This window comes from Prenolepis imparis, unplaced genomic scaffold, assembly GCF_030444845.1.
Source record: "Prenolepis imparis isolate NDT839.2.m4 unplaced genomic scaffold, iyPreImpa1.0 SCAF_7, whole genome shotgun sequence".
Taxonomy (NCBI): Eukaryota; Metazoa; Arthropoda; class Insecta; order Hymenoptera; family Formicidae; genus Prenolepis; species Prenolepis imparis.
Window position 1 is genome coordinate 6361233 of NW_028141165.1, and position 21052 is coordinate 6382284.

The 21052-nt window shown below is 31.6% G+C and overlaps 3 protein-coding genes across 9 annotated transcripts in view; 2 read left to right on the top strand and 1 right to left on the bottom strand.

The window, feature by feature from the left end:
• LOC145939016 (17-beta-hydroxysteroid dehydrogenase 13) overlaps positions 1-4934 on the top strand; it is a 79630-nt gene extending 74696 nt beyond the window's left edge. For all 4 annotated transcript variants that reach the window (XM_083043024.1, XM_083043022.1, XM_083043023.1 and 1 more), the window contains 6 exons: positions 2090-2285; positions 2597-2956; positions 3491-3605; positions 3713-3797; positions 3882-3992; positions 4548-4934. In XM_083043024.1, the coding sequence (XP_082899150.1) occupies positions 2094-2285; positions 2597-2956; positions 3491-3605; positions 3713-3797; positions 3882-3992; positions 4548-4620 (936 nt within the window). In that variant the 5' untranslated portion in view covers positions 2090-2093 and the 3' untranslated portion in view covers positions 4621-4934. The remainder of the gene's footprint in view (positions 1-2089; positions 2286-2596; positions 2957-3490; positions 3606-3712; positions 3798-3881; positions 3993-4547) is intronic.
• A 181-nt stretch (positions 4935-5115) lies between these two features.
• Positions 5116-7524, bottom strand: LOC145938764 (uncharacterized). The gene is made up of 3 exons (XM_083042513.1): positions 7359-7524; positions 5883-6016; positions 5116-5622 (listed from the first exon to the last, which is right to left on the bottom strand). The coding sequence occupies exons 1-3, from the start codon at positions 7522-7524 to the stop codon at positions 5281-5283; spliced, it is 642 nt and encodes a 213-aa protein (XP_082898639.1). The 3' UTR covers positions 5116-5280.
• A 1395-nt stretch (positions 7525-8919) lies between these two features.
• Nkain (sodium/potassium-transporting ATPase subunit beta-1-interacting protein) lies at positions 8920-20556 on the top strand. 4 transcript variants are annotated; one of them, XM_083043020.1, is made up of 7 exons: positions 8932-9376; positions 10539-10676; positions 10871-10951; positions 11095-11286; positions 11415-11475; positions 12340-12373; positions 17243-17382. In XM_083043020.1, the coding sequence occupies exons 1-7, from the start codon at positions 9323-9325 to the stop codon at positions 17250-17252; spliced, it is 570 nt and encodes a 189-aa protein (XP_082899146.1). In that variant the 5' UTR covers positions 8932-9322; the 3' UTR covers positions 17253-17382. The 4 variants fall into 4 exon arrangements, with proteins under 4 accessions (XP_082899144.1, XP_082899145.1, XP_082899146.1 ...); XM_083043021.1 differs by lacking the exon at positions 17243-17382 and adding an exon at positions 12902-13012; XM_083043018.1 differs by lacking the exon at positions 12340-12373 and having other exon boundaries at positions 8920-9376; positions 17243-20556.
• The last annotated feature ends 496 nt before the right edge of the window (positions 20557-21052 follow it).

Sequence of the window (21052 nt, forward strand, 5' to 3'; positions counted from 1 at the left end):
CACTAAAAGACTTACAAAGTGAAATTCGCAAATCTAATTAGGTCATAATATTATATTTTGTGCTAATCAACCACAAAACTGTTGGTGACTGTTAGTCCAGGCGTTTCGAAAGCAATGTTATTATTTGTTCAACTAGGTGATGTGTCAAGATTATGCCGAGATTTAACCCAACCAATCGCGTTTTATGTTATTTAAACAGAAAAAAGAGCAAGACTTTACAGCTTTTTAAACCGCAGAGTTGCAACACTTTGAATTTTCTTTGGACTCATACATACGTATACACATTGCTGGCAATCTTATAGTAGATTGTTTAGTTTATCAAATAAAAAAATTTGCATATTAAATCTAACCATCGATTAAAATTCATTTATATTATAAATATTTTTATTATAAAAATTATAATATTTATAAAATAATGTATATTACTTAATGGTAATTAAACTTCAATTTAATTATAAATGATCTTTAAGATAGAATTGGTGAACTCATTTGCAATTTATATTATAATTAAGATATGTTTAAGAAGAGATGCAATTTTTTTTAATTTGAAGTTACATTATTAAATGGCTAAAATAGGCAATACGTTCTAATTATTTATCTAGATATAGTGCATATACGTTTTTGTGTGTGACTGACAATGAGTTATTCTATTCTAGTTTCTTAGCATGTGCATTTGTAATTTTATTTATTTTTTTATCTTGCAAAAACCATTAATATTACCTTTTCGTGGATAAGTATCAAGTGATATCAATCAAGTAATTAATCAATGTTTTATTGGCTTTTATTTTAATTGAAAATAAAATTTAAATTGTTAATAATTACCAGCGAATTTTTTTTATTTTGTTGCATTTTACAGCTGATTCTAATATTCATTCATCGTGTCATTAATAGCTCAGAAGTAGAAACGGATATTGAATCTTAACACAAATTAATTTCAAAATGCCGAAAATTAATTTAATTAATTTGCTCAATCGACTACATGATTTTCTCGAAATGCTAACGATGATTGCGAATTAAATTTAAGGAGAATAACTTTACTATACTGTAAAGTAATTACATAAATTTTAAATAAAAAATCTATTAAATTAGAGAATCGGATATATATAAAACTACGCATATATAAATTAGACATAATTTATACCTATGTCTATTTGAGCTATTTTAACAACTTTTTTTTCACGTAGATTATTAACAATTTGCATCTCCGAAATACGATATATAACTCTTGTTAATGTCTTTAAACTTTCACAGAGTGCATTGAAAAGAAAGAAAGCAGATTAATATTTATCATAAAAATGTCATAAAAAATATTAATAGGATATATATGCTGTTGTAAAATATATATTTAATAATCTAATTGGGATTCAGTATGTTTTGCAATGCTGAACGATTAACTGCAATAAAATTGTTGCAATTTTTTCGCAATATATTAAAATTAGAGAGACAATATGATGAAAGATATACGATCAATTTAAATCATCTTTCTAGCAATTAAAAAATATTCTTGCAACAATTTCTAATAAATTAATCTCTATTCGATTAGTTTGCTCTCACGATGTGATAAGTAGTCATAAATCTTTTTCATCGGGCACTTGCTTGTTCCTCAAAGCACTATATCCTTTATTACAGTGTGATAGACACACAGAAGTTTACATATTACATAATCACTTGCTCATATCGTGCTAATACTGTTTCAGGAAAAGGCATCGATTTCGACATAGAGTGCAAGCATAATTTATCATATCTCCTAGTAATTAGAAAAATGATTCTTTTATAAAAATTTTTGCGAAATCGATAAGTAAGTGCGGCAAAGAAGAAAAATTAGAAAATGTATCAATCAATAATTATATTGAGAGACAATATCATGCAATTATTTACGATATACGATAATTATGTATTGCTATAAAGCGAATTAAAATTCCGTCGTAATTATCCATGCAAGTAATAATGATCACTGATCACGTTACACATTTTTCAGCGATTATCAAATTAATTTTATATTTAAATTCAAGCATGGCTTTTTCTCTCTCATCAAATTGGTTTATTAATTATCATTATAATAAAATAAATTATATTATTTTATGCGCAGTTGGATGATGCTACCAATTCGGGACGAAGCAATAATTGATGCAAATTTGAGAACAGACTCTTCGAGCAATATCTGGCTTTATCTTAGCGTCGAATTTTTAATTGGCGCTGTAATTTCTGGTTTCTCAACTATTCTTAATGCCGTAAAATCGCTGCTGCCAAAGCCACCAAGGGATCTAACCGGAGATGTAGTCTTAGTGCGTACACTTCTTACCTATATCTTAAATTGCACTTAATATATATTTCCGATTAATTTAAAATATAACATCTATATAAAATATAATAAATGTAAGTTTAATTACAATTAGAAAATCAGAAAGAATTCTACGCATATAAAAATGAATGCATATTTATTTAAAAATCATATATGTATTTACGATTTAATCAAATATATGTAGTTTAAATATTAATAAAATATGGTGCATTTGATTTAAAATTAAATAATACGTGTAGTAGTTTTCATTATTTTCTTAATGGACACACATACAAAGTGTTTCCTGCACAACAGATTGCCGGTGTCTCGTCGACACTCGGTGAATTCCTCGCCGAGGAATTCGCGAAGGGAGGATGTTCTGTGATCTGCGTGGATAAGGATCTCAGATATGTTGAAGAGATAATCGCCAGGTTGAGATCGCGGTGCTGCAGGGTGGAGGAAATCGGGCCAAATTACAGAAAACAAGAGTTGGAAAATGAGAAGCCTACAATGATGGCGTACGAGTGCGACTTACTCGACCGTAATGCCATCCGCGAGATCGCCAGGAAGGTCGAAGACGAGGTCGGCGGCGTCGACGTCCTTGTGACATGTGTTGGTCGGCCTAATCAGGATATTTTCGACATGGCTAGCACGACTCTTATGAGCCACTTTTGGGTAAATCTTGGTCAATACATATATACATATACATATGCCGTGTTTATTTATTTAAGGTTTAAGGTAATTTTGAAGCTAATACTCGCTTTTTTAAACAATAATTAATTTGAGAGTAAAATTCTGTTTCTTTTTTTTTAATTATTGCAGATAATGAGATAATTTTAAAAAATGCATATATATAATATTAATAAAATAATCCTCTGTTCGATAATAAAAAATGTTGAAAAAATACGTAACGTAAAGGGCGACCATAAAATTATCAAAAAATTAATTATCTTCGTTAATGATCAAAACACTTTTAAAAAATAAAAGAGCGTGTTTAAAAATATAAAAATACATTAATGAAATGGTCCTCTGTTCGATAATAAAAAATATTGAAAAAAAAACACGTAACATAATGATAACGTAATGATATACTCGACCCTAAATTATAAAGAAATTAATGATATAAAATATATTTTTTGTCTCAAAACTCGTTTTTTTAATAATTTATTCGACAATAAATTCAGTTTTTTATTTTTTTAATTATTGCAGATGATGCTAGCATTTTTGCCTTCGATGTTACGTCGCGATAAAGCATACGTTGTCGGAGTTACGCCGGTTGCATCCAATCAGGATGTATACTTGGGCTCGAGAGCAGCGATCGCTGGTGGGTAGCCTCTCATAAGAGCCATCATAAAATTATTAGCTCATTAAATCACGCATTAAACAATAAACGCCGTGTCAGTTAATAGCGCGTGATTTATTTATATGTAGGTCTGATGGAAAACTTGGGTCATGAATTGAGCGATCACAGTAGTCACCTCACCTTCCTGACAATTTCACCGGTTGTAGGACGCGGGTAAGCTTTCTCGCGAAAAAAAATTGGGAAAGAGAATTTGCTGTTTTCTCGATGACTTATTAATATTAATTTACTGTATTGTAGTTATACGAGAGAAAAAGAACAACAAGTGGCCAGGGAAGTTGTACAGGCAATCAGCAGGGATCAGTGCATTATCCGTATTAGTTGGTACTCAAAGATATTTTATAGAATAAGGTAAGTGGAGATCTGAATATTGATTGATATGATTAAAGTCTGAATCCATCAATATTATATTGAGTATCTGAAGCAATTAAATTTGAAGAAATTAACGATAACTTTTAAAAACATTTACATTTGCAGTCAAAAACATAGTCAAATAAACAGACAAGAGAATTTATATTATATAATTATAGATGTTAGATTATCTTTATATTGCCTTTATATATACATAAAGGCAAATTAAAAAAATTTGATTACAATAATTACGCAATTAGAGTAGTTTATTAGTAATTAAAAAACAGCGTTACCACCTGATTGAATATTAATTTTAGTATTAAAAAATATCAGTATTTAAAATTGCATAATATGTTATTCATATTTTCATGTTTTTGTTTTGCTAATATACTGACATTTGAACTGTTGAATAAATCTATAAATTACAATTAAAGATTAGACTTAATCAGTTTAACATTGTATAACATGTAATCTATTATTAGATTAGCTTGGTTTAGTGAAATTTTCAATACTCTATATAATTTTTAATTGACTTTATGCGATCGTGTATTTTAGCTGCATGATCCATAGTGCAATAACGACGGTCACACAATGGCTTCACACGCAGGGATGCGATTATTCCTTTTAAATTCTGTTCTTGCTCATGAAGCGTGAAGCATTCCAGTGCCGACCACCGACATGAGTGTGGGAATTCGTGTTTTCTGTCAGCGAATTCGCTCGAGATGGATAACAAAAAGTTTTAATAGTCGTTTGAAAGACGAGCAGCAAATAGTACTTTCTCACGACTTGTGTAAATCAGTAGATTTGTTCCAATATCTCAGTTAATTATTCATATAAATTATTCAAATCATAGCATTAAAAATTAGAATTACATTTTAAAAACTTGTACAATTTTCATGTAAAAATGGTTTTCTGTCAATGAAAATAATATTGTTTTCACATTTTTTTGCTATTTTTATATCAAACACTCTTTTACTCTATAATCTTATGTGTATAGATCTCATTTTCCTATATATTTGTTTATATTATTGAATAAAGAGATAACAAATTGAAACATTAAATTGCACAACCCTACGTTTACAAAAATATAAATATCAATAATCCCAATAAATTCAAAGTATCATGTATGCTTTCCTTATATATTTTCCACACAAAAATTATATAAAATATTACAAAATGCACAATATATAACAAAAGTTGTCAAAGAAAGAGAGTGAACACCGAAATTTGTCGTCTATTCAATCTCTGCTATTGAAAATGAAAAATCTCAACTTTTATTCATTTTTCGCTAACTCGCGTATCGACTAACGTAAAAGCTCGATATCGAATCGGGTAAAAGCACATCGTAATGACCACTTTCGGAGCATCCGGTGAAGAGGAGCCTCGCGGTCTCGTAGTTGACGTTAACGCGATTGTGGAAGATCAATTCGAGCTCGTATCCGCCAGCGAGTTCGCGATAGATCGAGAGATTCATGCGATGGAGCTTCGTGGCCACCGTGCATTCCAGCTCGCTGGCGAACGTTCCCACCGGATTCATGTAATCGTAGTATTCTTGGCGATCCGAAATGTTCCACTCGGCCATCACGAACGGGCCGTATTCCCGCCAATTGTCCCTAATGTGTCGCACAACCTGTCAAACGACCCACACATGTCTTACATGCACCGTCGTAAATCAATTACCATATAAATCGAACTGTCAACACTCGTAACAGATGACGTTTAAAGAGCGCTTAAACGATATACATATGACATCTTTTCGATCATTAAACTGCGTATCTCGTCGCGAGACGAGATTTTTGATTTCGTGACGCGATCTTTGTCTCTTATGATATTTACACCGAATCATAATTTACACGATTAAATAACGTTTACGTTAATCATTGGACTGACCATAGTTCGGAGCGATTGGTGCTCTTCCTCGTTCCGCCACAAAATGTAACTGATTGCCCTAAACGTGCAATTGCCATCTCCGTATACCTTGCGCACGCGAAACGTGCCCTCGTTACACCTTAACAGAGCCGTACCTGCGGAAAATCCGATGTGTATGCATTATGTAAACCGCATATTTAACGCGAAATATGCGTGTGTGATGATATTTTTTTTATTATGAATATATACTCGTCAAAAAAATTATCGCAATACGTAATTAATATCAAAATTTAGCATAAATTCAAATAAGCGTATCTCCGCGAAAAATTGTCGTATTTCAAAAATTTTTTTTTGTTTTAAAGGGTAAAGTCTCTACTTTAAGGAACTTTCGTTCAATTTTGATTTTATTCTCTCCCCCTTTCTCCATCCCTTTAAAAGGAGGGACGTGTTTTTTTTTCAAAAAATTGCATAGTTTGACGAATTCTACGGAGTGTACTAAATTTTTTTCACAAATATCATCATAACTATCGTAAAATATGGACTTTTCTCTACAAATTAAAAAAAAAATTGAATACCGTACGATTTTTTCTCGCGAAGTTACAGCATATCAAAATTATCTATGTATTTATGCCTATGTATTCAATTACCGCCAACATTAGCATTATCCGATGGGCACTACGGGGAAGTTGCTGGTCAGATTTTGCCCATCGTGTGTGTGTGTGTGTGTGTGTGTGTGTGTGTTGGGGCAGGGATATAGGTTCGTATTTAAAATTGTGTATTTCTGCTTCGTCTTCGGGTAATGCTAATGTTGGCGGTAATTAAATATATAGGCAAAAATGCATAGGTAACTTTGATATGCTGTAACTTTGCGAAAAAAAATCGTACGGTATTCAATTTTTTTAAAAATTTGTAGAGAAAAGTCCATACTTTACGATAGTTATGATGATATTTGCGAAAAAAATTTAATACACTCTGTAGAGTTCGTCAAACTATGCAATTTTTTGAAAAAAAAAAACACGTCCCTCCTTTTAAATGGATGGAGAAAGGGGGAGAGAATAAAATCAAAATCGAACGAAAGTTCCTTAAAGTAGAGACTTTACCCTTTAAAACAAAAAAAAATTTTTTGAAATATGAAAATTTTTCGTGGAGATACGCTTATTTGAATTTATGCTAAATTTTGATATTAATTACGTGTTGCGATGATTTTTTTGACGAGTGTACTTTATGATATAAAAATCAGAATCAAATAATCACATTTGTGTCATTAAATAAAAATAAAAACGTGTGAGTTTTAATAAAAATTAATTTGTTGGATTAATCAATGTAAATTAATTTTAATTTGGTAAATCAAAATTAAAATTAATTAAAATTAAAATTAAAAATAAAATTGAAATTAGAATCAATTTTAATCTGGCAAATTAAGGACTCGTGATATCTGATAAGTGACCTTCTCTAGAAATCTGAGAACGTCTGCTTTTACGCTTTCTGCAAGTGCACCTCGCTTGATTAATTCTCGTTGAAAAAATGTGTGTGCTAGAACCCCAGGAGGTTTGCCATGCAGAATCGTTTTTGTTTTTCTGAGCTTTCGGAAAGCTGTTGATGATTTTGGAGTCTCCTCGATCCAATAAACGTTTCGCTTTTTTGAGTTTATGTTTTTTTTCATTCTCCAGTAATGTGCGATGATGATCGCAATCTTCTAAAAATCACATATAACCTTTCCTTGTAATTATCTCATTAAATATGTCAAAATATTGCCAATCCATTATCTAACTTGACAAAAGCAAAAGATCTATCTTTTTAATCAAATGCATCAAAATTATTAGAAGTGAATTTTTTAATATAACATAAATTTAGTATAACATAAACATATTATCTTTTATATATTAATTTTTGAAATTCTTATACATATTATTCAATTAAACATAGATAATATATTTTTTTAAGTAAAAGTTTACCGTCTTCGAAGATACATGTGCATAAATAAAAGCACGGCAGACAAAGAATTTGTAGCAATTTCGACAGTCTTGACGCTAGAAGCTTAATTTATCTTCGAAGATCAAAAGATGTCACAGCTGTTATCAATTATTCTTGCATTGCAAATTGCATATAACAATTTCTATATTATTAAAGCAAAAATAATATTTGAATAAATACTTTTTATAATAAATTAATGAAAGAGATTAAATACCACATGTATACACAATGTTTTTATTTGGACATTTATAGCATGAATGTAGCGATTTGTGATATGATTATGATATCGAATATTATATCAGATATGATATGATATAAAGAATATTTGTTTATTATTTAATATACTTTTGTATTTTTTTCATACTTAAAATAAAGTAAATATGTAATCAAGCTTTTAGAGAGAAAAAGAAGAAAGAAATAGAATGTGAGAAATATATTACAATAAATAGAAGTTTGTTTATTTAAAAATATATATGTTTAAACTATCGTAAATAAGCTATAATAATTTATTGCTAACGAGAAAGCCTTATTCTTTGTTCTCTCTTAAGGATATTTGTTTAGCTAATTTCTTTTTTAAATAAATGACATTTTATTTAATAAAGAAACACCCATCCCGACATCTAAAATCATTGATAGGATTTGCCATAGGAATGTTTGCTAGAATGTTTGCTCAAGAAACTGTTCAGAAGACTTTCATTGCAGTATTTATCTCTTAATAAAACTAATAAAACTCTTTCAACTAGAGAAATAATTTTTACATAAAAACACATTTCTTCTCCGATGGGACGAGAGAATTCAAACCGCAGACTGATAGACGCGTTCGCAGAAGCGTATCAAAATATTTCAGTACCCTACGCTTACACAAATTTATAATTCTTATCCTTTTTTTAATATACATATATATTGAATACAATTGCATAGTATATCAAGATCTTTACATCTTGTATTCGTATCTATTTTTTGAGATAAAAAAAATTCGTTTTATATGCGCGTACGTACATATTTATTATTCTTAATGAAACCCCGGGTGACAGGTGATTGACAGCGCGCGTCAGGTGCCGTGTCACGTGACCTCTCTCAGCTGTGCTCCGCGGCAGGGAGGGGGGAGACGCGCGTTGCATGGCGCGGTGGTGGTGGCAGTCTTTTGCGGACCGTGACGTGGAACGTGTGTGTACGCGCGTTGCGGATGCCTGACTACGGTGAATGCACGGTGCATGCAGGCCATTAGTGAATAGCAGTCGCAGCTTGCGGAGCAGACGGACGGGGTTCCGCGTGGTAAGGGATAGGGAACAAGTGTCCGCGTGAGCGACACGGAGCAAAGCGAAAGATGGCGGCGACGCATCGGAAAGTGCTAAGGTGGTGATGCGGTGCGCGCGAGTATCTTCACCGTCGTCGTCGTCGTCGACCTCGTTCCTCATCACCGTCATCCTCGTGATCGCGATTACCTCCGATCGTCTCGCTCGTTGAGCGGAGCGCGGCCAAATGATATGGGAATTTGCAGTAGAAGGCACTTTCTATTGACGATATGCAGCCTACAACTGGTGAGTGGATCACGTTAATCCGGAAATGCCAGCTCGGTTCGGCTGCAATGTATTCCTGGTTAATTTGCACATGTATATACATATAAATATGTAGTACGACGCAGCGACACACTTGTCATTTCTTTAACTTTTTCTTCCGATTTTCGCGATCGCGATATGATACTACGATTAATCACAATGTGCTATACGAGCGTCGTATTGAAAAAAAAAAATCACAGAATGCCGTTACTACGTTCCCTTCTTATCACGATTTGAATTTTTTATGAATTATCTTAAGGTTTTATCGACCCGGGTCGTGCGGTTTATCTCGGAGCATTTTCGAAGTATAAAAAGAAAGTTTCGTATCGTGATTTTGTTATACTACTCGATAAACACCGCTGTGTGAAACCGGAGCACTTTTATAATTGTATTTTTTATTTTAATGTACGATTTTTATGAAAGAAACGTAGGAAAATAAATGTATGACAAAAATAGTTAATCTTCTCTTCTCAAATTACTGTTAAAATATTAAAAATAATAATTCAGTTTTTTTAATAATTAAATAATTACATAATGCTTAATGTGATTTTCTATATTTACAAAATAAATATGAAATAAATTTATTAAAGATTTTTAGTAAAGTTTCAATTTTAATTTATTTCATAAATAAAAATATAAAAAAAGTAATATATATATATTTTTTTTTTCTTAATATGAATTACACATTACATTTATTCTTTGTTTCTTAATTATTTTATCTGTTATGATAATTAATAAACATGTATGATTTATTTTTATGATTATATAGAACTTGTATAGAAATGTGTTTAAAATTTTATTGACTACACAGCAATGAATTTAAATAAACTTTTTCATATATATATTAAAAAATTTATGATGTAAGCTTAAGACAATTTTTCATATATATGTATATGCATGTATGTACATGGTTAGGCTGTGCTATCACAAGTGCTATGACTCAGAATGGGTAATTAACTGAGTATTTAGAACATAAGGCAATTGACGTAAATTAAGAACGCACAAAAAGGAATCAACAGAAATTGAGATATTTGCTCTCTGTCACTTGATTATATTACTTTGTATTACATTCTATGTTGCACGCTTATTAATATATACTCTGCAGAGAGTTATATAATCTATTATTTTATATTTTTACTTATAGATTACCACCATAGAACGTCAAGTCTTCGACTTTCTGGGGTTTATGTGGGCCCCGATACTGGTCAACTTCTTCAACATTATCTTCGTGATTCTAGGATTCTTTGGGGCCTTTCAATATAGACCTAAATATATTATATCGGTATGTATAATTATTTTTAGTATATATAAATAATTTTAGCAAATATTGTGGAAAAGAATTGAATAAATTGTGTTTTTTTTATATAAAAATTATTGTATGTAAAAACAAGTAAAGAGTCGTATATATTTTTTATATTGTATTAATTACAAACATATATATATATTTTTTTAAATTATTTTAATTTTGTGTTTCAGTATTGTATATGGAATATATTATGGCTAGGATGGAACGTATTTATAATATGCTTCTACCTCAGCGTAGGGATACTGGACAAAGTAAGTAGAGAATGCATATAATTACATATAGCATCTCAATATATTGCATTTGAATGTTTGTATCAGATATCATAAATCTTTATGCAGTACAATAAATTGTTATATAAACATAGTAGATATAATATTACAATATTATCTTTCAGAATAACGACATTCTCAACCTGGGTACTGGTAGTTTCTCTTGGTGGCATATAAATGGGCCAGGATGCAAAGCTGTTTACGATGTTACGGAACCAGAGCTCTTTAGACCTGCACGTCCCACTAATGTAACAGATTGCGTGCTGGACTATGAAGTGATAGAAATTTTACATGCTGCAACACAATGTATTTTAGGTGTAAGTGAAAAATGAATTATCATATAATGCAATGTTTTGTAATAATGTCATAACAGCTGTACAAATTATGTATATTATTATTGTTTATTGTTTTTCATTAATACAAAAGTTCGTTTTATATGTTTTAGTTTATGGCGATTGTCGGCGGAATCTGTCTCAGTAAAGTGTTCCTTGAAGAAGATGATAGCTGTAAGTATATATTTAGCAGTTATATTTTAAGTTAGTTTAGAGACGGTTTATGGTTTCTATTTCTAATTATATCAGGATACAATCAAGAATATCTGAAAGATTTATATTTAAAAGTTTAATGAGAACAAGTGCATTTTTTCTTTCATGTTATAAAGACTTTATTTGTAATATTTCCTTAATATAAAAATTAATGATTTGTCATACTTTGCTTGTGGTTTACGATAAGCAACTGAGAGCAGGATATGGTTATTATATTTCAACAGCATATTTTTGATAACAGAAAAAGTGTAGGCATTAACTATCATTTCATCTGTAGAGAAGTAAAAAATGGCAATATTTAATCATGATATTTATTATATGATTTACAATTATTGTGAATTTAAATATTCCATATTTTGGTGGAAAATTATTAAGGATATGAATAAGATTATTTTTTTCTAATTATCTTTTTTTACAAATTGAATGCACTTTAAAAAGCAAAAGCTACATTATTATTTTGTATGTATGGTAGGTTATTAATTATAATTATAAATGTTAGGTTTTTATTAATTTATTTTATGAAGTTTACTTTTGTTAGTGTATATTAAATATTGTTGAGTGTGTATATATATATATATATATATATATATATATATATATATGAAGATACAGAGTGGATATATTTTTAAATGCACAATAGCACATGTACTTTGCACTGAAACTATGGAAAAATTTAGTATTTTTTTTTAGTAAGAGTATATTCTTTTAAATTTACTTATTATTAGGAATATAAACTTATTTTTGACAAATTATCTTTGATCACTAATTATGTGTAAGTACACGCGATTATTTATTATTGCTTGAAAAGAGGGTTATCGGTTACAGTTGATTTCATTGGTGGATTTGATCCTCCATCTTGGTAAGTCCGCTTAATCATGTTCATTAATTGCACGCAACATATATATTTGTCTATATCTTTTGGCACGAATAAATAATTTTTCATAGTACGTTCATGACGCTACAGAGTGTACTATTATGTTTTAACATGTAGCGTTATAAAACTTTTTGCATCTTGCGATTTGTGATTTGTATCTATTATATTATTGGCATTATTGTTACTATATGACATTGCTCAAGTAGCATTTCTTTATCTTAGCATGAACGATGATATATTTTAGTATCTAGGAATGACATTATGTCTTAATGTTATATATGTGGTATTTCTCTGCAGCAAAGATATTTATGAATATAATTGAAGGCAAAATATATATTAAGCAGACTGTGCCATGTAATAGGACCAAATATTACATCTATGAACTTCGCGATTCGAGAGATGCGATATTTCTTCTTCGTAAAATATTTCTTCGACCGATCATTAACTTATATCTCCCGCCTGTCGTCAGTCAAACCTCGACCTAATGCGATGGATTCTTGGATGATATTTCAGTTGACTTTGTCGGAGGCGATGACTTTGGGCTGGCAGGCCACACGCCGTTGCATCCTATGTACGTTAGCTACTCGGCTCTTCCACCACCCGCATATTCCCACAAAAATTCCGCACAAAATCATTACTCGACCGGCACAACTAGCTCTCAACACTCCGCCTATCGCGAATCGAGCTTTCCGAAACACGGCGGCGAGAAGCTGCTGGGTTCCGCGCGCGGCAAAAGCAGCTTCGTCAGGAACGACACGATCCGCAGCAATAGCAGTCGCTCGTCGAGTCGCGATTTTCAGAACCCGGACTCCTCGGTCGATTACGCGAATCCGTTGGATCACTTGCAGCGGCCCGTGTCGCCCATGTACGACGAGTACGACGAGACCCTGGACAGCTCCGCTAAGCTGAGATATCAGAAAAATAACCTGTACTATCCTCACTCTGTCAAGTACAGTCCGGTCGCGCGTATCAGGTCGTCTCGTCCGATCGCGACGAAGCAAGCCAGGAATCCCGCCGTCAAACCACGACGAGTCTTCATCGATCACGTGCGCGATCAGCCTCTGAGATCGTTTCACTCCGACCCGAGATTGGCCGTTGACCAGAGTCGAGCGTCGAGCGAGCTCGACAGGTCGTCGTCTAGGTCGAAACGAGACAGCCGACCCGTGTCTCTGTACGCGAGTAACTTCTAAAAGACGAAAGACTCTTCGACGGTATTTTTTTTTTTTTTTTTGCACACGATCACTCGTTTCTCTGGAAACAACTTGTGTGTCGATGATGATGCTTCTTTTCGAATCACGATCGGCAGATGAAATTGCCTGCGAAAGTCCCTACCGGTCTTCTGCTCTCTTATTATAGCGAGAAGAGTTACGAAAATTGTATAGCTTATACGAACTTCTATACTGCCGCATATACGACGTCCACGTGCGGTACGTGTAACATTATAATTCCTATACTTGCCAAATAGATGGAACAATTAGTTGTATTAATTAGCCTTGTAGTAGTGTAGATGTGACCCTGATCTTCGTCGGTCTAGAAAAAAAATCACGAGTACTTTTCTGCATAACATTGTATAACTCATTAACGGTGTTCTTTCATCGTATCTTGCATCGAAATAACCGACTGACTGTCGAACTGTGTGTGTTCAGTAGCATTTTGCTCGTTCATACGTACAATCAGTGCAGTGTGATTTATCCACTAATTTGTAAATGTTGCTTATTTATATATATAGGGTAGGTTCACATCATACACATAAAACACAAATTTATCATTAACTCCTTTTACAAATTTGATACATATACACAAATGAATAATTAAGGTATTAATGCTGTGATGACACATACGATAAAATTGACTAATTTTATCATGGCCACCATCTTAATGATAGTAGTAAGATTAATTGTTCGGGAGAGGCTAGAAGACGTCGTTTGTTTGTACAGAAAATTTACATAAGAGAGTATATGGATGATAACTGTGAATTATTTATTTTATAAATGGTTTACACGTATTGTGCTCTCCTAGCATAGATCAACGAGTACGTCTTGATGTATGTACTGTGATATATATATATAGAAGTTGTTTAATATCACACATGGAATATTTTTATCTCTCTATAATATATAAAAATTGATTAAAAATTCAAATTAAAATCGAGAGAGATCATTCACTTTACATAGAGGAACGTATTTGTGGTAAAAGCATGACTAGAACGTCTTATTTAAACGTGAAGTTTCACCTATAGCTTTATCTAATACCAGTTTTTTAAAGTTTGTATAAGAAATTGACGAAACCTACATTGTTTTGCACTAATATTCTTTCTAGACACTAAGAATATATTCTTTCTAGATTTTCTCTATGTGTGTGTCAAAAATAATCCATTTCTATAGAACTTTGTTGTATGCCAGACATAGATACATGAATAGATAAGGACTTTAAAAGCTGATACTCTATGAAACTATTAGACTGCTTTTTAATTAGCTTATTTAAGAGTTCAGTTTTGAGTTTGACCCGGTGCTATGAACAATTTTTATTGTAGGATAGTAAAAGATTTAAATGAGAACATAATATGCGACTTGTCGATTCTTTTCTCTTTTCGCAAGTCTAAATAAACAGTTTATATATTGTATACAGATGTATGTATATATAAACATAAACGCTTTTCAAACTGCGTATAATTATCATTATCTATTTATTTTGAACATACATCAAGATTATAAAAAAATTCTTAAAAATGTTTTGTTTTGCAAATTTTATATAAAATCTGCATTGTGTTTTTTTTATAATAACAATTAATTTCTAATTACAATAAATTCATATACGTTGCAAAAAAATCGTATGATTTTCGATAAAATATTATTGAAAGAAAATTGAAAGAAAATATCAGAAGAAACTTATAACACGGTTCGTCAAATAATTCTTAAAATGATTGATCTTTAATTTAATTACAAAAGCTGATATGCTGAGCTACAATGTTTAATGATGACAGTCATGCTCGATAAATATTTAAATATACATATGTCATTCGTTGCGTTCTGATTTCAGTTAACCCAGTTAACTGCACAGTTAGCTGCAATTATCTCATTCTCGCAAAAGATGAAAAAAATTGATGAATCGTACTAACGATCTCCCTTTTGTTAGTAGTGCATGGTAGTTGTGGTAGTTTTTTTGTATTTTTAATTTAGCAGAGTGTCAAGTATATATTTTCGTATCCCTTAAAGTTTTCGTCGTAGTCGTCTTTGTAGAACGAATACGCAGTGTATCTAAATGTATAGATTAAGTCGTAATCGATCACGGTAATTATTAGGTAAATTATTCACTATATATGGGAATATTTTTAAGACGGAATTTTTCTTTCAAGACTAAGGAATGTAAACATTTCAAGGCATCTCTGGTAAACACAAAATTTAGAACAATTTCCTATCCACTTTGACGTTTCTCATATAAGTGATTGATTTTTTGCGTTATGTTATATAATAATTTGATACGAAATCTGAAGTGACATCACAAAAAATATGTTTTCACTAAATTACATTAGTGTTTCGTGTAAATCAGGAAGTAGTTAGTGTAATTAATTATTATGTCGATTATATAGAAAAGACTGCTCTATAAGAGAGAAATATAGATATAGTTTACAACTCTCTCTTTCTCTTAAATTTTATATTTACACATTAAAAAAAAAAAGAAATAATAATTATATTTATAAATTAGATATTTTTTTTAGAATAATGTGTGGACGCATATGTAATACGATTCTTATTTTTGAGAAAGAGAGAAAGATAGTTACACTTATATAATACACAATCTTATTTATAGAGCATAAGTAGAGATGAAAATTATATTAAACGTGTATAATGTTGTACATATTTTACATAGTTACTTATATGAAAATATATTAGTGATGATAGAAAAATTTATTTATTGAATATGGAATATGCTTATTTTTCTCTATGATGGCACTCTTTAAATAAAAAGATAAATGACTTCTTTTTCAAACAAAGTGAAGAAAAATGACACAAGGTTTCTTTGTCACTTCAGATTTATATTTTGGATCAAATAAAGTCTCTATTGAGCATCTCGAGTTTGTAATGCATATTTATCTTTTTCTTTTTTTAAGATCGTTATTATTAATTTTGTATTTTATTACTGTATCACATTTATTTACTTTGGTGCAGTTAATTGGGAACAATAAATATGCAATGCTACTATTTGCTTGCTTTTTTATTTATTAACCCTTCACTCTCTCTTTTTTTTCCTGTTCTAACAATTTCCTACTGTGCGGTTTATGGGGAATCTTTTTTTCTACATTTCTTAGTCATCATTAAATCTGTAGTTTCAACTGAACGTCTAATCTTTTGGAATTCTGATGACATATTTCACAATACAAATATTATTTGCAAAAAAAAAAAATTATATTTATATTACATACAGAGACTATTATTTATATAAATAAATATGTTATATTTCAGTCTAAAAGAATATTGATATAATAAAGTTAGCAATTTAATAAAACAGGATTTTTTAGGATACAAATACATTAACAAAAATAATACTAAAAGTTATCACAAAATTTTAAGGTAAAATAAACAAGATATTCACACATTTAACACACGCTGGTACAAATATTTTTGCGCGATGGAAAGTTTTTAAATTATATAATAATTCTTATTGTTTTAACACACAGCACTTATCAAATATTACATATCGCATAATTGATTTTTGGCTTTATAATTCTTAATACGATCATTTTATTAGCAATTATATAATTGCAAATGAACGGAAATAAAGACATCACGTTGCGGAACCTTTCTCTCTCTCTCTCTGACCGCGTCTCTCTCTTTCTCTCTGTTTCTCCGACAGTACGAACTAAGCGGAAGAAGAAACAACCGCGGCCGCTGTACAGCATCGAGTACTCGCAGCCGGAGCCGCCGGAGCCCCAGGACGACAGCAGCGTGTCGCCGAAGCCGATGACGCCTCGCCGGGTGAAGCGACGTTCCGTGATCTCGCGGGACGGCACGCGACGTTCTAACACGCGACGCAGCTCGGTGCGTCAGTCACGTCGCAAGAACCCGGTGAACCGTATCATGGACCACCAGGAGAACCTGTACGCCAACACTGGCATCGGCATCCTGACGAATCAAAACGTGAGCACGCTGTCGCAGGGTGATCGCCCGCTCAACTACGACCGGATCACCATCGGCGGTTGGGACCGGGAACGTAACAATCCCGTCGACCGGAACTGGCAGCCGGAAGCGGTCAACATGGCGGTGTCGTCACCGAACCTGTGGCCGTCGCCGCCGCCACCGAACCAGGAGTCCTCCAACAACTACTCGAACGCGTCGTCCGGTTTTCCGCCTAGCCAGAGTCCGCCAGCTAGTGCTTGGGACCAGCAACAGGCGACCACCAGTTCCACCCGGAATCTCACTGACAATTGGCAGGTCACCTCCGGTGACCTCAGTGCCATGCAATGGCAGGGCCAGAGCAATCCCACGTTCCAGCAGACCAGCACGCAGAGTCTGAACGGCGAGGACCTGGAGGAGCTCTACAGCAATCGGCCGGCCAGTGCTAGGTCCAGCTACAGTAACTACCACGGTGTCAGGGCGACGCCGCAAGTGCCGAATCGCACCGACGTCGTCAGGCAGAGTCAGCAACAGTTTGTCCTCAGCGGACCACCTGCTTATCAGGACACGGTAATCTGATGTAGTTATGATATAGCAATGTATGTCAGCTGTATGTCTCTTATTGGAGACCAGATGATAGATTGGGCCTTATAGAACCATTTGCTATTTAACCAATTTTAAACGGTAAGTGATGTCGTAGATCTTAGAGGAAAAAATGAGTGATAATGTCACCTCAGATAGGGACATCTTAATGAAAAAAGTACTATTTTTGATAGTGCTAGACGAGTTCGATTCAGCAAAAAGAAAATATTATGAATATAAAAATTTGAAGAAGCTGCAATTTTTATACAATGTGCATTACTATAATGTTTTTCCGATTGTTTGTCTTTTCAGGTTGTAATAATTTCAGATATTCGTATTAATTATATTATTTCGATAATTATATCGCAGTTGTATCCGTGAGAGATTGCGGACGGTTTTGCTTAATTATAAAAGATAATTAATAATAAAAAATGGGCAAGCATTGCGATTCTGCCCGTTTCAGAGCTTTACTTGATGCAGGATCGATGCGACAGATCTCTACTAACGTTGCATCGCGTTACACTGCAAAAATGACGTCTCTATAAGAGAGACGTCAACTTTAAGTCTTGAAGAGCCACAATTCGCACTCTCTTTTTCTCTCTTTTTGTTTCTTTTTTCTCTCTCTCTTTCTCTGATTTAAATCATTTTGCAATATTATTTTTGATTATATAGACCGTAAATTCTATGTGACACGATGAAACTATTTTGAAAACGGCGTAATTGTTGAAAAGAGTTGTTAAATTGATTTGATGTACAGAGATTCTGCAATATATAATTTAAACATTTATGCCATTTGATAAAATATATAATTCGCACAATCGTAATGAAGGATGTCCCTTCACTCTCAGGATGAATTTACCTGACTGACGTGTATGTGAAATTAATGTACTTAAGATCTGAAGATCTCTATCGCAGATCACACAGAGTTCTAGTAGTCTTTTTCATCTTTTTTCTCATTGTCAGTAACTTTCATAAAAACTCTTTCCATTCTCATCCTATTTATATTATAGAATTAAGGATTTTCTTATTTTATCGTGTAAAATCAAAAATAATATTATCGCATAGTTTGTAAATATAGATTCATAATCATTCATCAAAACGTATTTTCGACAACGCTTTACAAAGAAGACAATCAATTTCATTTATCATTTTTTCTAAAGTAAGTATCATCAGTGGTTTATGCTATTTTCGACTTTATATTATTAGACAATGCCTATCTTTTTTAGAGTTACGGTATCTTCGAATCTCGACTTTTAAAAATTTTTATACAATTTGCAATTTTTGTGTATATGTATTCGGATTTATTATTGAGCTTATATAATAATACTACAGTCTTCCATTTGCTACATATCTCGCAATTTATCTGGATATTGGCAGATAAAAATTGATGCAATGCACTTTTGTGCGCATTAGTGACAAATAATAACTTACAGAATAATGGCAATAATCATGTATAAAATATTATGCCGCGTGCAATAATGTCTGGCTAATATTTTGCAATAACAAATTTTTAATTACGACGATTTCATGTACATCGCAAGAAAATTTGCGACATGTTTGAAACGATTCTTATTGAATCTGTATATGCGATAAATTTAATTTTAGAATTTTAATCAAGTTTTAATCTCTTTTGCGACAAGACATTTTTAAAAATAAATTTTTAACTCATTTTTGCTGCTCGGTGTTAAAAATATAAGTATCAAAAATAAACATTGTTTTTTTTTAAAGCAGTTTAGCAATTTAATTAATGGAGAAAATAAATTGTGTATATAAAATGTGTTTTTTTTTACACATATATTAATTAAAATTTTTTTTCATTATTTATATTTTACGGTAGAAAGAAATAGAAGGATTCGTGTTTGTAAGCGCGTCGTGAATTTCGAGTAAGAGCGGAGATGGAAACCAAAGTGTTAAATATCGATATACACATAAGAGACACGTGTCAACTTTAAAACTGCCTCACATACCTGTTCTGATTATTGTACAAGCTAGTATTAATTCTGAAATTTGTACGCTAAAGATCGAATGAAACATAATGAAATGAGTTATTTCATTCTGATGACTTATAAGAATCTCGGATAGTTTTCTAGTTGTATATAATGTTTTTTAATCTCGAATTTTATATATACATATATATATACATATATATATATATATACATATATATAAAATATTATGTACTTATACAATGTCGTAGTAGAATAGTTTTACACGCAGAACAGCTATTTCATCAATTGCAGAGCGAATTATATCGATGCACTCGGTCATTTTATTAAAATGACTTTTATATATTGTAATACACATTACGTATCTTACAGTTTTTAATGGACAGGAATATATGACGATAATTTGTTAATAATAATTGTTTAATTACACCAAAATAGAGGATACACAATTATTCAATATAACGATTACATTATTCAAAGTTTAGACTTATTCTACAATGTATTATCGTATAACGATTGTAAGACAATAAACGATAAATGTTTATTACTATTTATCTATTATATATATTATTCCAATAACCTACATATATATATATATATAATTTATCCTTTATTTTATATTATATTTAATTTGTTTTCACACATTACACGTACACATGCGTATATACGGACAAATACGCATTGTATTTATTTTTTTAAATTTTATATTAAATTTTTACACCTTATTTTACATATTTTTTTATTTTTATTTTATAACACATTGTCTCATACACAGTTGAAAAATTTGTGTTAAATTTAACAAATATCACATGTCCCAAACGGTCCACAGAAATTTTTGTGTTAATTTAACATAATACGGATATGTTAAACGATGACGCGAATACTGTGTTAATATTTTAACATAAAATAAATGCAAACTTCAAGTAAACTTAAAATAAATTTTGTGTTAAATTAACATAGTTTTAATGTAAAAATTAACTAAAAAAGTTGTTAATTTTACATTTTATCATCCCCACTTATAT